This window comes from Lithobates pipiens, unplaced genomic scaffold (genome assembly GCF_037356315.1).
Source record: "Lithobates pipiens isolate NorthernLeopardFrog02 unplaced genomic scaffold, aLitPip1_a1.2 Scaffold_13, whole genome shotgun sequence".
NCBI lineage: Eukaryota > Metazoa > Chordata > Amphibia > Anura > Ranidae > Lithobates > Lithobates pipiens.
In genome coordinates, this window is record NW_027507718.1 from 290,335,687 (window position 1) to 290,353,118 (window position 17,432).

A 17,432-nucleotide genomic window follows, 5' to 3' on the forward strand; every position below is an offset into this window, starting at 1 on the left:
GTTAGGGCAGTTAGGGTTAGCCCCCTTTAGTTCTAATGTACCCCCCTAACCCCCCCAATAAAGGTTTAACCCCGTGATCACCCCCCGTCGCCAGTGTCACTAAGGCTGGGTTCACATTGCAGCGGTTTATGAGAATGGATGTGATTCGCACCGCACTGCAGTGCAAATCACATCCGATCTCTGCGATTCGAGTTCAGCCATTCGCCGCACCCGCCGCAAATTCGCACGGGACCCTTTTTTTGGTCCGCAGCAGAATCGGATCGCATGGGTGTTCACACCATGCGATCCGAGTTTGCAGATCGCACTGCGATTTGCGAAGTGATCTGGGGGTGTCATTAACATTTCACTGACACTCCTAGCAGTTCGCATAAGGCAGTGTGAACTGCCGCCGGGAGGCATGCGATGCGGGAACCCGCCGCGGATTCATGGCGTTCCCGCATCACTCCAGTGTGAACCCAGCCTAATAAGCGATCATTTTTCTGATCGCTGTATTAGTGTCACAGGTGACGCTAGTTAGGCAGGTAGGTATTTAGGTTCGCCGCAGCTTTTTATAGCGCCAGGGACCCCCATATACTACCGCATAAAGCCCCCTGATTGCCCCCTAGTTAACCCTTTCACCAGTGATCACCATATAACTGTTACAGGTGACGCTAGTTGGTTAGTTATTTTTTTATAGTTTCAGGGCACCCGCCATTTATTACCTAATAAAGGTTTAACCCCCTGATCACACGGCGGGTGTCATTTGTGACTGTAATAACTGTTAGGGCAGTTAGGGTTAGCCCCCTTTAGTTCTAAGGTACCCCCCTAACCCCCCCAATAAAGGTTTAACCCCGTGATCACCCCCCGTCGCCAGTGTCACTAAGGCTGGGTTCACATTGCAGCGGTTTATGAGAACGGATGTGATTCGCACCGCACTGCAGTGCAAATCACATCCGATCTCTGTGCGATTCGAGTTCAGCCATACAGATAGTATGGCTGAATTCGCGTTGCACCCGCCGCACCCGCCGCAAACTCGCACGGGACCCTTTTTTTGGTCCGCAGCAGAATCGGATCACATGGGTGTTCACACCATGCGATCCGAGTTTGCAGATCGCACTGCGATATGCGAACTGATCTGGGGGGTGTCATTAACATTTCACTGACACTCCCAGCAGTTCGCATAGGGCAGTGTGAACTGCCGCCGGGAGGCATGCGATGCGGGAACCCGCCGCGGATTCATGGCGTTCCCGCATCGCTCCAGTGTGAACCCAGCCTAATAAGCGATCGTTTTTCTGATCGCTGTATTAGTGTCACAGGTGACGCTAGTTAGGCAGGTAGGTATTTAGGTTCGCCGCAGCTTTTTATAGCGCCAGGGACCCCCATATACTACCGCATAAAGCCCCCTGATTGCCCCCTAGTTAACCCTTTCACCAGTGATCACCATATAACTGTTACAGGTGACGCTGGTTGGTTAGTTATTTTTTTATAGTTTCAGGGCACCCGCCATTTATTACCTAGTCTCACTAGTGTACCCGTAAATTTAGGGGTGTCTACTTTCCAAAATGGGGTCATTTGGGGGGGGTTTGTGCCATCTTGGCATTTTATGGCCTTCAAAACTGTAACGCCCTTAGAAAGCCTGAAGGCGGTGCTTGGTTCTCGGGGCCCCGTACGCAGCTAGGCTCCCAAAAAGTCCCACATATGTGGTATCCCCATACTCAGGAGAAGCAGCAGAATTTATTTTGAGGTGTCATTTCACATATGCCCATGGCATGCGTGAGCAATATATCATTTAGTGACAACTTTGTGTAAAAAAAAAAAAAAAAAAAAAAAGTTTGTAATTTTCCCGCAACTTGTGGCAAAATATAAAATATTCCATGGACTCAACATGCCTCTCAGCAAATAGCTTGGGGTGTCTACTTTCTAAAATGGGGTCATTTGTGGGGGTTTTGTGCCATCTTGGCATTTTATGGCCTTCAAAACTGTAATAGGTAGTGAGAAGTGAAATCAAAAAATTACGCCCTTAGAAAGCCTGATGGCGGTGCTTGGTTTTCGGGGCCCCGTACGCGGCTAGGCTCCCAAAAAGTCCCACATATGTGGTATCCCCGTACTCAGGAGAGGCAGCAGAATTTATTTTGGGGTGTCATTTCACATATGCCCATAGCATGTGTGAGCAATATATCATTTAGTGACAACTTTGTGTAAAAAAAAAAAAAAAAGTTTGTAATTTTCCCGCAACTTGTGGCAAAATATAAAATATTCCATGGACTCAACATGCCTCTCAGCAAATAGCTTGGGGTGTCTACTTTCTAAAATGGGGTCATTTGTGGGGGTTTTGTGCCATCTTGGCATTTTATGGCCTTCAAAACTGTAATAGGTAGTGAAAAGTGAAATCAAAAATTTACGCCCTTAGAAAGCCTGAAGGCGGTGCTTGGGTTTCGGGGCCCCGTACGCGGCTAGGCTCCCAAAAAGTACCACATATGTGGTATCCCCGTACTCAGGAGAAGCAGCAGAATTTATTTTGGGGTGTCATTTCACATATGCCCATAGCATGTGTGAGCAATATATCATTTAATGACAACTTTGTGTAAAAAAAAAAAAAAAAAAATTTTTGTCATTATTCAATCGCTTGAGGCAAAAAAATAAAATATTTAATGGGCTCAACATGCCACTTATCAATTTCCTTAGGGGGTCTACTTTCCAAAATGGGGTCATTTGGGGGGGTTTTGTTCTGCCCTGCCATTTTAGCACCTCAAGAAATGAGATAGGCAGTCGTAAACTAAAAGCTGCGTAAATTCCAGAAAACGTACCTTAGTTTGTAGATGTGACAACTTTTGCGCAAACCAATAAATATACAGTTATTGACTTTTTTTTACCAAAGACATGTGGCTGAATACATTTTGGCCTAAATGTATGACTAAAATTGAGTTTATTGGATTTTTCTAATAACAAAAAGTAGAAAATATTTTTTTTCAAAATTTGCGGTCTTTTTACGTTTATATCACAAAAAATAAAAATCGCAGAGTCAGTCAAATACCTTTAAAAGAAAGCTCTATTTGTGGGAAGAAAAGGACGCAAATTTCGTTTGGGTACAACATTGCATGACCGCGCAATTACCAGTTAAAGCAGCGCAGTGCCAAAGTGTAAAAAGACCTCTGGTCATTTACCAGCAAAATGGTCCGGTCTGAAAGTGGTTAAATTCCAAACGTGTGTGGACAATTCCGACAGACAAAGACCCAAGGAAACTCAGAATAAATTACGAGACAAAATCTATTGGCTACTGCCCTCCTTATAGTCCCGTCATACGTGTTCTACGTCACCGCGTCCGAGTGATCGGATTTTCCGACAACTTTGTGCGACCGCGTTTATGCAAGAAAAGTTTGGGCCAAAATTCGTTGCAAAAAATCAGACAGATTTTTTAATCAGAATGTCCGACCGTGTGTACGGGGCATAAAGAAGAAAGAAGGTTTGATAGATTAAATTTAGAATGTGGCTGCAAGTTGATTTAGAGTTAGTTTTGGTTTTGGGTGAACTTCTACTTTATTTTAAGATATGGTCCTAGAGATGCATACTTTATGTCCAAAATTATGTGGACACTCCTCCAAATTACTGACGTCCTGATGTTTCCACTGAAAGGTACCATTAATGCTGGAGCATACAAAGACATTTTAGGCAATTGTGTACTTCCAACCTTGTGGCAACAGTGTGGGGAAGGCCTTTTTCTGGGCTCCTGTGCATAAAGCTACGTCCATACAAAAAGTCCTGATTTCAACCCTATTATAAACCTTTAGGATTAAGTAAATTTCAACAGACCTTTTTGTCATCCAACATCAGTTCATGATCTTAGAAATTTTATTTTGGCTAAACAGACACAAACAGACAAACTCCAAAATGGCCTGCGCAACAAGCTCATATATACTATATTACCAAACGCAATGGGATGCCTGCCTTTACACACATCTGAACTTTAATGGCATTCCAGTCTTGGTCCGTAGGGTTCAATATTGATTTGACCCACTCTTTGCAGCTATAACAGCTTCAACTCTTCTGTCCGCAAGGTTTAGTAGTGTGTCTATGGGAATGTTTGACCATTCTTCCAGAAGCGCATTGTGAGGTCAGGCACTGATCTGGCTTGCAGTCTCCGCTCTAATTCATCCCAAAGGTGTTCTATTGGGTTGAAGTCAGGACTCACTCATCCATGTCTTTGTGGGTCTTGCTTTGTGTACTGGTCCAAAACATTTGGGGTTGGGCTTGGCTCTTTAGTTCCAGTGAAGGAAACTCTTAAGGTGTCAGCATACCAAGGCATTTTGGACAAATTCGTGCTCCCAACTTTGTGAGAACAGTTTTGAGATGGCCCCTTCCTGTTTCAACATGACTGCACACCAGTGCACAAACAAGGTCCATAAAGACATGTATGAGTGATTTTGGGGTGGATGAACTTGACCGGCCTGCACAGAGTCCTTACCTCAACCCGATAGAACACCTTTGGGATGAATTAGGACAGAAACTGTGAGCCAGGCTCTCTCGTCCAACATCAGAGCCTGACCTCACAAATATGCTTCTGGAAGAATGGTCAAACATTCCCATAGACACAAGCCTAAACCTTGTGGACAGCCTTCCCAGAAGAGTTGGAGCTGTTATAGCTGCAAAGGGAGGACCCACTCAATATTGAACCCTACGGACTAAGACTGGGATGCCAATAAAGTTCATGTGCGTGTAAAGGCGTCCCAATATTTTTGTTAATATAGTGTATTTGTGATGGTCAGATATCCAATGCTTTAGGAAATATAAAAAAAAGCAGCATAAAACAAGTGCAACGGGGACTGCCCCCTTGGACTTTTAAGGCAGAAATAAAGGTAATGGGAGTAAATAAAAGGCAACCATGTGCCACTTTTATTTAGTAAACACAGTATCTGATAAATTTTGTAGTCATAAACAATCACATTAAATATACAAAAAATGAAGTTTGGCTCTCTCATCAGCTGACTCGCCAGAGTGCTCAGACACAGCTGGCATGTCTCAGTCTGAGGACTGCCGCTCTGATGTCTGCACCTCTATCAGCACAGTGAAAGGTAACATACTAGTTTATGTAGGTAATTCTGGGTAACATGTGCCCTTGCCGTGTTGTTACAGCACACTAGTTGTGCTTGTATACTAATTCTAATAACATTGACTTTTCATTTGTTTATGGCCTTTCAGACAGCAATACTCCTTTGCTGGTTTAACATTGGGGCGTCACATTGTGGATGTGAATCAGTGGCCGGCTCTGGTTTGCTTGCTTGTCCATCTTTGTGTCCATGCCAACTTTTTCAGCCAACGTGGATTCCCCGCATTTGTTTTTACCATTTCCCCATGTCTTTTCAATGAACCCTCTATGTAAGTATCTTTAAGCCTAAATTCTATATAGCTCACTATGTAAAATCACTTGTTTTTATGTACTATTATACAAATACTATGTAACTGTATCTATGTTACAGATAAAGATAAAGTCACTCAAGTATAAATCTCCCCTCATGAAGGAAAATATGTATCAATAAAATTTCCAAAACATGTCGGGATGTATGCTACAAATCTTCATGGATTGACCTCAGCTTGACTCTGGCAGTGCCTGGATTATTAGCTTTGGGTTTGATATATATGTCTATGTATTTATTGGTTCATTGGTGTGCTTTTTGTATATTTTAATGTGATTGTTTATGACTTCAAAATTTATCAGATACTGTGTACTCAATAAAAGTGGCACATGGTTGCCTTTTAATTACTCCATTACCTTTATTTCTGTCTTAAAAATCAAAAGGGAGCAGCCCCCTGTTGCATGCTCCTTTTTTCTCATGTTTTAAGGATGTTGGCAGTCCTACACATTTAATTCCCATAAATAACCTTCTTCTCTTTAGGAAATATAGTGTATCAATCTAAAAAAATTTATGGCCAGCAATGACCAAAGAAAGACTAGAGATATACCTTTGTTTAAAATATCTATGACTACTGTCAGCATTAGAAATGGGTGTGGGGTTTCAAAATGTGCTAATGTTTAGGGCTTCAAGCATCAGAAGCCTGATGCCTTCTTCTTTCTTTCACCTGAAATGGGAAATACTAGTACCAGGTAACCTATACCTTTATGTGCAAATGCTGTGCATTGTATGTCAGCGGCTGTTCTTCCATAGTGTGCATTAGCTGTTGCATGACTCTGAGATACAGAATGGCTAAAATGTGTTCTCCCTGGTTTGTGATTTTGTCACCAATCAGATGTGGTGGGTACAGAGAGCATATTACATTGGAATGGATTATCTGCAACATTCACTGTGAAAAATGAATCAAAATCTAAGTACAACGGCTGCAAAACATTTAGCTGAAGCACAGACAGAGGAAGTACGTTTATGCCACTTTAGGGGAAAGACAGCAGAAGACCTGAGTTGTACCCCATAAACATAGCTTTGTGTAGGAGCCCTTGATGTGCAGCCCAGTACCTGAAACGTTCCCAAATGTTAGTGCATATGCCCACACTCCAATATGTCAGGGTGACTGATAAAAATCTACTCTAAGCAAAGAAGGAATTCCCATTCAATCATGAAAACTTTTTTTCCTGGTTCTGACTTGCATGGATATGGCATTCAATGCTGTTTCTGTTTCATGTACACGCAGAGTTACTTTATGTGATCATTCAGATACAAAGAGAGTTTAGTGCAGTTCTTCTTTGATTCTTATTTATTAACATCTATATGACATCTAAATGCCAATATGACAGTTTGCACATTTGTCTTTGTAAACGGGTTGATTCAGATATTCTCTAATGCCGCGTACACCCCGTCTAAATTTCGGCCAGTAAAAGACCGATGAGATCTTTTCGTCGGAAAATGCGACCGTGTGTATGCTCCATCGGAATTTAGCTGGCCGAATTTGCGCCAGCAAAAGATTGAGAGCAGGTTCTCAATTTTTCAGACAGAAAAAGTTTATATTGGAAATTCCGATCGTGTGTATGCAATTCCGACGTGCAAAAACTCATGCTCAGATTTAACTACGAGATGGAAGCTATTGGCTACTGGGTATTGAACTTCCTTTTTCTAGTCCCGTCGTATGTACCGCACCGCGTTCTTAGCGGTTGGAATTTGGTGACCGTGTGTATGCAAGACAGCTTGAGCGAAATCCCATCGGAATTCCGTTGGGAAAACCATCAGAGCTTTTTCTGACCAAAATTCCGATCGTGTGTACGCGGTATAATTCCTGAGAACCTCTAAGGATGCAGGTGGACAGTAATTATACATAGAGCCTGGGGGTGGAGAGAGAAAACAGGACCAGCCTCCCAATCTCACATTCCAAGCATAATTTAACACTGTTTCCTTCTAAGCAACTCTCTTTTATGCGTTTTCGTTTTTAGCCACTTCGGAACTTAGCAAGGAAAAGCATGGAAATTGCTGAGAAAATGATTTACAGATGGGAAAATGCCACACTACCTTTAAAACATCTTAGAAGAATGTGTTACCATGCCAACCAGAACAATATGCTCATCATACTTCAAATAATTTCTGGGAAAAAAGATCCATATATGTATGAAGAAGGGTTTTAAATCTCAGCTCATGTCAGCTTAGATCTCACATTGCAAAATACATATAAGTATTATATTTATTTGTCTTAATTTCATTTTCAAACAGAACTATAAAATTACAGAAAATAATACATGAACTGAAACACTTATATGATGTATTTAACTGTCATTTCATGTCTACACAGAAAACCTGTCATCAGGTTCTGCCTAATTATAATCCTGTATGTTTCCTAATGTACTTATAGATAGTGGTCAGTTTTACTGTCAATTACAGCTGCACGATTCTGGCCAAAATGAGAATCACAATTTTTTTGCTTAGAATAAAGATCACGATTGTCACAGCGTAACATCATCTTTAACATTATACAAAAAAATTGGGCTAACTTTACTGTTTTGTTTTTTATTAATTCATTGAACTGTTTTTTCCCCAAAAAATTGTGTTTGAAAGACCGATGCGTAAATTCAGTGTGACATTAAAATATATCAATAAACCCCCATTTTATATTTTATTCTCTAGGGTCTCTGCTAAAAATATATATATATATATATATATAATGGTTGGGGGTTCTAAGTAATTTTCTAGCAAAAAAATACAGATTTTAACTTGTAAGCAACAAATGTTAAAAAAAGGTTTAGTGTTTATGTGGTTAAACTTCCCTCATTTACAGACCGAAATTCATTCCTTTGATCTAAAAGGACTAAGATTTCTCTTTATCTCCCCCTAAGATGTCAAACTTGGCAGGCTGCCAGTTTTTTTTTTTTTTTTTTGACAGCTGTCAGCTGTGCGCAGGGAACTCTGCACTGAATCGGGAAAATGCTTTGTTAACATCGCGAGGCGGTAGAATCACGATCTAATTCTTTAACGATTAATCATGTAGCTCTACTGTCAATGTGTACGATTTAACCAAACATAGCTTTGTTATTGTCTCAGAACTTTGTATAGAGCAGGTCACAGTTGTGATTGATTCTAATATTATTATTTACTCTAAATATTTGTTTTCTATGTGTGTGTTCACATATGTGTATTTTATAAATCTCCTTACTTCTTCCATCTGAAGTATCTGGTTGATCCTGCCAGTTACCTTTCTTCCTTTTTTGTAAGCTGACCACACAAAGGGCAGAAGCTTATCTGTTCTTGCATGGTCAGTTTTCATCCTTTGGCTGGTCATTCAGAGGTACAGGACACTGTGGAGACACACAGCGTGCCTATATTGGGTAGCTTGTTCAGCCACCACAACCTCAACCAGTCACAGCCTTCCCCTGGCACACACACGCTCCCCTTCCAATCACAGCCTGCCTCTTGAACACGTCACCTGCTCAAGCACAGCCTGTATCTTGCCTCAGGCTAAACACATTATGCAATAAAGGTGCACTGTATGTCTGCACAGTGTCCTGTAAACCACACTCACTATCACGATGGTCACATGACAGAACCTTTTAACCTTGTAAAAAAAAAAGGTAAGAAATATAATTTCTGAAACTAAGCAAAAGCAGTTATGATGCCTGAACAATTATAAGTGGATTAGAAAGTGTCTATAACATTGTATGTTCACAACTTCTTTAAAAGGAGGTATGATCACAGAACTACATGGTAGAACACGGTAGAACTACATGGCCCTGTGTGTTTTTTCAACCTTATAAACTATGTAACTATTTATATATGATTGTAAGTAGAGACAGCAACAATATATCAAACAATAAAACTCTTCCCTACTCTACTAAAAATGGGTTTCTGTTTATGGCCATGTGCCTGTGGGAGAGACCTCCCATCATATCCCATCCTGACAGTAAATGAGGAGAGTTCCCCTCCACCCAATAGGAACATATAGGGTAATAAAAACCTGCTAGAAGCTATAATCCTTACGCTCTACCCAAAAACAAAATAACACATTTTGGTTGAAGTTGTTCTGGTTGAAGTTTACCTATTAAAATACTCCTAGCAACACGTGAATCTGAGTCAATTTCAAATAACCCAAAGAGAGTGTGTGTACGTATGTGTGTACAGGTTGATTAGCTAGGTAGGTTCAATGATGGCAGCTAGGCCTGGTGGTCTGCTGCTTCTCTCTTGAGCTGTGTACAGAACACAGAGGATATAAACATTTCTTTTTAAATAGCAACCCTGTTAAATGGTATACTTACAAGTCAAAGACTAAGTAATGGAACCCTTCTTCTGATATGCTGTCATGGAGTCGAACTGTAGGAAAAATAAAAACAAAATAGTATAATAATTTTACCAACTGTAGCAAAATATCCTTTAAATAAAGTTTATTACCATGTCACGTTAAAACATATCTCTCCACTTTTGCAGTCAAATTTTAGAAAATGCCCCTATATGTTTGTTTGTTATGTGCTCCTTTTTTCTAAGGAGCCTGCAGAGCATTGCACCTGCAATCAGCAGGTCATGGGTGCAATGTCAGGCTCCTGCAGACCCTCATGATAGCTGTACCACCAAAATGGTCAGGCAGTTACTTGAGAGCAAGAAGATCAGTGAACTATGAGAATGCTCACCAGAGCCCACCAAGAATTTCAAGCCGTCATCCGCAATAGATGACGGTACTTGTAGTCTATTAATTCGCAGGAGGCCCGCACGGATGCACGGTTTTCAAATTTTGACAGTGTGTCACCCTAAATATACCCTGCTAGATACGGGTATAACATGTTTAGAAAGGTGAACTTAGCCTTTAAAAGGGAAGTTCCACCTTGCAAGGGAATCTTTCCCAGAGTTTAGTAAATGTAGTGAAGCTCTGCGGACTTCCATCTTCCAAATATTGTGCAAGCAAAAACGCTGTTCTTTTTCTTTTCCTTGCAAATGATTAGGTATTCTTTCCAAAGTAAAATTGCACCATATTCATTAAGCTCTGGGGAAGATTCCCTTGCAAAGCAGCTATTTGTTTTTAGTAAATCAATGCCATTGGTTCATTCAGCTTGTGGCAAGCAAAACTCATTTACAAGGTACTATGAGCCACTATAGAGATGTTTCTAAAAGGGGAGCTTTTAGACAAGCTATCTTATGTTTTTTTACGGAATGGATGGAGGCCTCCTTATGCAAGGAATCAGGAGTCCAAAAACTCTTTGATGTCTGAGAATCTCTTATTAACACTGATGCTACCCAACAGTCTATTGTATAATGTTTTCAATACATCTCATGATATCAAACTAGACTATTAACCCCCCTGGTGGTATTCCCGAGTCTGGCTCGGGGGGGGGGGGGGGGGGGGGGAATTTAGTACCATTAGCGGTAACCCCCGAGCCAGACTCAGGATTGCATCGCTGAATCCAGGAAGAGGTTACTTACCTTGTCCCCTGGATCCAGTGATGTCCCCCCCGCTGTACGAGCGAGCGTTCCCTGCGAGCGTTGCGACGCACGGGGACGGAGAACGGCGCCAAATTCAAAAACTAAAACACACACATTACATACAGTATAATGAAATCTTACAGATTACATTGCTCTATGTAATTATTTCACATCCCCTTTGTCCCTAGTGGTCTGTCCAGTGCCCTGCATGCAGTTTTATAATATAAAAACTGTTCTTTATGCCTGGAAACTGGAGATTGTTCATAGCAACCAAAACTGTCCCTTTACATCAAAAATGATTTTAGACCAGCTAGAAAACAGCGATAATAAATTAGAATCACTCGCAGAATTGAGCGATAGCGATTTGTGGGGAGATCCGTCATCAAATACTGAAAAGTAATGACAGTGACAATTCTGCAACTGAGCAAATTTCTGTGTTTTTGATTTGATTACATTATTGAATAATTTTTATTATTGTTATATTATTATTTGGTATAATTATTTATAGTTATTTATATTATAATTTATGATTTCATTTTTCAATCTTTATCATACCCGGGATGTCTACTAGACTCTTGTTTGGACAGATTTAAGCGAGTTATTCCTAAGAATTGCAGGCCTACAATATAAAATGCCAAATTTCCATGCAAAATAATTGTACCGCTTTCAGCACCTAAAATCAGAAATAATCATACCACCAGGGAGGTTAATCAGTGACCCTCCGATCCTACCTTCTACTGATTCATGACACACTTCACAATTGATAGTGGAGGGCCCCTGCCAACTCATCCAAATGTTCTGTAATGGTAACACCCTAATGCCGCGTACACATGACTGGACTTTTCGACTGACTAGGTTCGACGGTCTTCCCGACGGACTTTCGGCGGAGGTCAAACGGACTTTCTGAACAAAACAGACTTGGCCACAATACGACCGGACTAAGTCCATTCAAAAGTTTGTTTGTTTTGAACGTGATGACGTAAACGGAACTAAACAAGGAAGTTCAATAGCCAGTAGCCAATAGCTGCCCTTGCGTCGTATTTGGTCCGTCGGACTAGCGCACAGATGAACGGTTTTCCTGATTTTTGGTTCATCGGATAGATTTGAAACATGTTTTATTTCTAGGTCCACCAGACTTTTGGGGAAAAAAAGTCCGCTGGAGCCCACATACAATCGAATTGTCCGACGGATTCCGGTCCGCCAGCCGAGTCTGCTGGAAAATCCGATCGCGTGTACGTGGCATAACACTCAGTACTCCTATTTCATCTTCAAAGTATACTAACAAATTGTACTTTGTAATTTCTATATTGCCTTACTGGCCAAATGTTGCGGCCACTCTCTTTGTTACCCGCATTCTCAATATAAAAATAAACATAAAAGAAGGAAGCTAGTTTGCCTCGTGGTCATCATGCAAGACTGTTACCAGTCCAGTTACAGTCCAGTAAGCCAGAACAGTACTGTGCACCAGTTGGCATACAAAAAAATTACCCGAGAGACCTCTTTATAAACTGTCAATGGGAAATTACCATGTTTGTACTTTTGAGTACAAAAGTGAAGTTGCCATATAAGCAATAAAAATTAGAACAGTAATAATCCTTAGCACAATTACACTACAGATAATCCAAAGCAAATAAGAACACAAATGTCGGGTAAAACCAGCTCTGAAATTTGTTGGAGAGAACAGTACAAGATGGAAACAAATAATTTCACCTCAGAAGAAACTCTGTAGCCCTGTGATATTGTTACCATCGGAGCGGGCCATTACGGGCTTATCACACTTTACACAAATGATAAAATCACTTCCAAAGGTGAGAAGGAGATCAGTTTACAGCAGAAGTCCAAGCAAACAAAGTCACTTCAAAGTAAATGCCCGCTCCTTCCAAGAACCAAATTACAGTTCCTAAGTGCCTGGCTCGCTGATAAGTGTTTGCTGTAGGACTGGTGACAGACCATTCTATAAAAATGAAATGTAACCTTCCAGTTAGCATGGTGAACAAACTTTTAGCTCAGCTGAGAATACTAGTAACAAAAGTTGTCCCAGCAACACTGGCATTTTTGTACTTTCCTGTTAGGCCTCATGCACACGAGACGCAGTTAAACGCGCGTTCAGATGCAGTTGGACAGTTTTTTCAACTGCACCTGAACTCATTCAATGTTATCCTATGTGTCCATGCACACAGTCTCGTTTTTTTGCGTTTATATGCAGTTGCGTTTAATCACGTTTTTCCAGAAGCAAAAAAATGCGTTCAGAGACAAAAATTTCTGCGTTTCAGACGCAAAACGGGGCTAAACGCGGCTAAACGCGGCTGAACGCGGCAACCGCGTTTAGCCGCGTTTGCGTTTATATGCGTTTTTAAAGGTGACCTTTTTTTTTACATTAAAAATCTCAAAAATGATTGCAAATGATGAAAAACCATTAGAAAAATATTTTAAACAATTGCAATTGCAAGTGGACAATCCACAACTTGTGGCAAGTGACGTGGCAAGTGGACAATCCACAACTTGTGGCAAGTGACATGGCAGGTGGCAAGTGATGTGGCAAGTGGACAATCCACAACTTGTGGCAAGTGACGTGGCAGGTGAAGTGGCAAGTGACGTGGAAAGTGGACAATAGACAACTTGTGGCAGGTGACGTGGCAAGTGACCTGGCAGGTGACGCGGCAAGTGACTTGGCAGGTGACGTGGCAAGTGGAAAATCAACAACTTGTGGCAGGTGACTGGCATGTGACGTGGCAAGTGGACAATCCATAACTTGTGGCAGGTGACGTGGCAAGTGACGTGGCAAGTGGACAATCCACTTGTGGCAGGTGACGTGGCAGGGGACGTGGCAAGGGACGTGGCAAGTGGACGATCCACAACTTGTGGCAGGTGATGTGGCTGGTGACGTGGCAAGTGGACAATCCACATCTTGTGTCAGGTGACGTGGCAGGTGACGTGGAAAGTGGTGTGGCAAGTGGACAATCCACAACTTGTGGCAGGTGATGTGGCTGGTGACGTGGTAAGTGGACAATCCACAACTTGTGGCAGATGGCATGGCAGGTGACGTGGAAAGTGGACAATCCACATCTTGTGGCAAGTGACGTGGCAAGTGGACAATCCACAACTTGTGGCAGGTTATGTGGCAAGTGATGTGGCAGGTGATGTGACAAGTGGACAATCCACATCTTGTGGCAAGTGACGTGGCAGGTGATGTGGCAAGTGGACAATCCACAACTTGTGGCAGGTGACGTGGCAGGTGATGTGGCAAGTGACGTGGCAGCTGACGTGGCAAGTGGACAATCCAAAACTTGTGGCAGGTGACGTGGCAAGTGACGTGGCAGGTGACGTGGCAAGTGATGTGGCAAGTGGACAATCCACAGCTTGTGGCAAGTGACGTGGCAAGTGGACAATCCACAACTTGTGGCAGGTGATGTGGCAGGTGACGTGGCAAGTGAACAATCCACAACTTGTGGCAGGTGACGTGGCAAGTGACGTGACAGGTGAAGTGGCAAGTGACGCGGCAAGTAGACAATCCACAACTTGTGGCAGGTGATGTGGCAAGTGACGTGGCAGGTGATGTGGCAAGTCACGTGGCAAGTGGACAATCCACAACTTGTGGCAGGTGATGTGGCTGGTGACGTGTCAAGTGGACAATCCACAGCTTGTGGCAGGTGGCATGGCAGATGACGTGGAAAGTGGACAATCCACATCTCGTGGCAAGTGACGTGGCAGCTGACGTGGCAAGTGACATGGCAAGTGGACAATCCAAAACTTGTGGCAGGTGACGTGGCAAGTGACGTGGCAGGTGACGTGGCAAGTGACGTGGCAAGTGGACAATCCACAACTTGTGGCAGGTGACGTGGCAGGTGACGTGGCAAGTGAACAATCCACAACTTGTGGCAGGTGATGTGGCAAGTGACGTGGCAGGTGATGTGGCAAGTGACGCGGCAAGTAGACAATCCACAACTTGTGGCAGGTGATGTGGCTGGTGACGTGGCAAGTGGACAATCCACAGCTTGTGGCAGGTGGCATGGCAGATGACGTGGAAAGTGGACAATCCACATCTCGTGGCAGGTGATGTGGCAAGTGACGTGGCAAGTGGACAATCCACAATTTGTGGCAGGTGACGTGGCAGGTGATGTGGCAAGTGGACAATCCCCAACTTGTGGCAAGTGACGTGGCAAGTGGACAATCCACAACTTGTGGCAGGTGCCGTGGCAAGTGACACGGCAAATGCAAGTGTACAACTGCTCTCTATGCTGCTGCTGCTCACTCTGATCAAAATAGCAGAAATAGTTAAAAAAAATGCTTTGAGAGCTTGGGGAGGGTCTACATGATGTTATCTTTATAAACGCGTCTAAACGCAAACGCGTCTAAACGCGTCTAAACGCGTCTAAACGCGACATGCAAACGCGGCAAAACGCGCGTTTCTAAACGCGCGTTTCAGCTTTTTTTTGACAGAGGTTTCATCTGCGTCTCGTGTGCATGAGGCCTTACTTATCAGCTTTAAAAACCTGTTTTGAAAAATAAAGACCCCCTGATGAGATCCAGTCAATGCGCAAAATCAGCCATTTCTTTTGTTGCTTTTTTTTATATAAGAATGTCAAATGACAGCTTGTTTCTTCTGCTAGTCTGTGAATGTTAAAAACAAAAAAAGAAACTAGAAGCCTGACACAGTATATTTGGGTAAAGAACCCTTTGTGCCAACAATTTCACTATAAACAATGCCCCACCCCAAAATATGACCTAGTCCTAACAGGTCAGCCCATCCTCTCCATAAAATCTGAACCCTTTGGTTACCACAACTAACTAAACCTTTAATGTAACCCCCAAGACCTTACATTTACCTACTGGTGGTACGGTTTACTACCCTCTAAAAGTGATTTTTTACTCTTTTTTTCAGAGGACAGCACAGCATCGGTTGAAAGGCTTTCAGGAGGCACTACTGCCCCCTCCTGATCAACTTTTAATTTTAAATTGCCAAACAGCAGTTTTACATTGTGGGCCATGCTGCAGAGGCGAACTGATCACATGTTTCTAGGCAGAGGTGGTCATTTTGGCTGCACTCTTTAACCACTTAAGGACTGCCCCGCGTACATACTGCGGCAGGGCGGCCCTTGAGTGCAAAATCACATAGCTGTACATGACTCCTTCCTTGGGGTCTGGGTCACACTCACGGGATCACAGCAGGAGCCAATCAGGGGGTCCGGTGGTAAACAAGGCAGACCGCCATTCTGCTAGTAAGAAAGACTTAGCCCTTGTACACACAGTCAGACATTCAGACAACAAAATCCATCGGATTTTGTCCGAAACTTGTGTTGCATACACACGGTTGGACAAAGTTGTCGGAAAATCCGATCGTATGTAACGTGATGAAGTTATTTCGTTAGGACAGGACTACGTTAAGGCTAGTAGCCAATAGCTTTGGTCTAGGAATTCTATCTGAGCATGCGTGGCACTTTGTCCGATCGGAATTCTCTACACACAATCGGACAAAGTCCGATCGGATCATGTTGTCGGAAACTTTTATAGCCCAGCTCTAAAACTTTGTCCGTCGGATATTCCAACGGAAACAGTCTGATGGAGCCCACACACGGTCAGATTATCCGACAACACGGTCCGATCGGACATTTTCCGTCGAAATGTCCAACCGTGTGTACAAGGGCTAAGAGTAACTAAGTGCTAAGCAGGAACATGGGAACACGGATTTCTGTCTTTCTTCAGTTAAGCACCCCCCCCCACCAGTTATAAAACACTCATAGGGAACACAGTTAACCCTTTAATCGCCCTGTTAACCCCTTCCCTGCCAGTGTCTTTTATACAGTGACACTGGCACTAATCACTGTTCACTGTATTGGTGTCACTGGTTTTCAAAAAGTGTCACTTAGTGTCAGATTTTTCCGCCACAATGTTGCAGTCCCACTAAAAATCACTGATCACCGACATTACTAGTAAAAACATAAAAAAAAGTCCACAAATCTATTCCATAGTTTGTAGACGCTATAACATTTGCGCAAACCAATCAATATACGTTTATTGGGATTTTTATTACCAAAAATGTGTAGCAGAATACATATTGGCCTAAATTGATGAAGAAATTGGATGTTTTACATTTTTTTTATTGGATGTGTTTTATAGCAGAGAGTAAAAATATTGTGTTTTTTTTCAAATTGGTCAGTCTTTTTGTTTATAGCGCAAAAATAAAAGCACAGAGGTGATCGAATACCATCAAAAAAAAGCTCTATTTGTGGGGGGAAAAAAAGAATATAAATTTTACTAGTGCACAGTTTCGCACGACCTAGCAATTGTCAGTTAAAACAACGAAGTGCAGTATCGCATAAAATGGCCTGGTCGGGAAGGGGGCAAAACCTTCCGGAGCTGAAGTGAAGTGGCTAAAGTGATCTGTGCATTAGGGCTTGATCACACTAAGCCCCTGTACACACGGTCGGAGATTTCGACAACCAAATCCATCGGATTTTGTCCGTCGGATCTTGTCCGAAACTGTTGCATACACACGGTTGGACTAAGTTGTTGAAAAATCCGATCATTCAGAGCGTGATGACGTAATTTCGTTACGATGGGACTACGTTCAGGCTAGTAGCCAATAGCTTTGATGTAGGAATTTGATCTGAGCATGCG

The 17,432-nt window shown here is 42.5% G+C and overlaps 1 protein-coding gene across 16 annotated transcripts in view; it reads right to left on the reverse strand.

Annotated features, from left to right (window-relative positions):
- Positions 1-17,432, reverse strand: part of CAMK2D (calcium/calmodulin dependent protein kinase II delta) — a 375,227-nt gene that overhangs the window by 218,247 nt on the left and 139,548 nt on the right. For all 16 annotated transcript variants that reach the window (XM_077476794.1, XM_077476792.1, XM_077476797.1 and 13 more), the window contains one exon: positions 9,659-9,713. In XM_077476794.1, the coding sequence (XP_077332920.1) occupies positions 9,659-9,713 (55 nt within the window). The remainder of the gene's footprint in view (positions 1-9,658; positions 9,714-17,432) is intronic.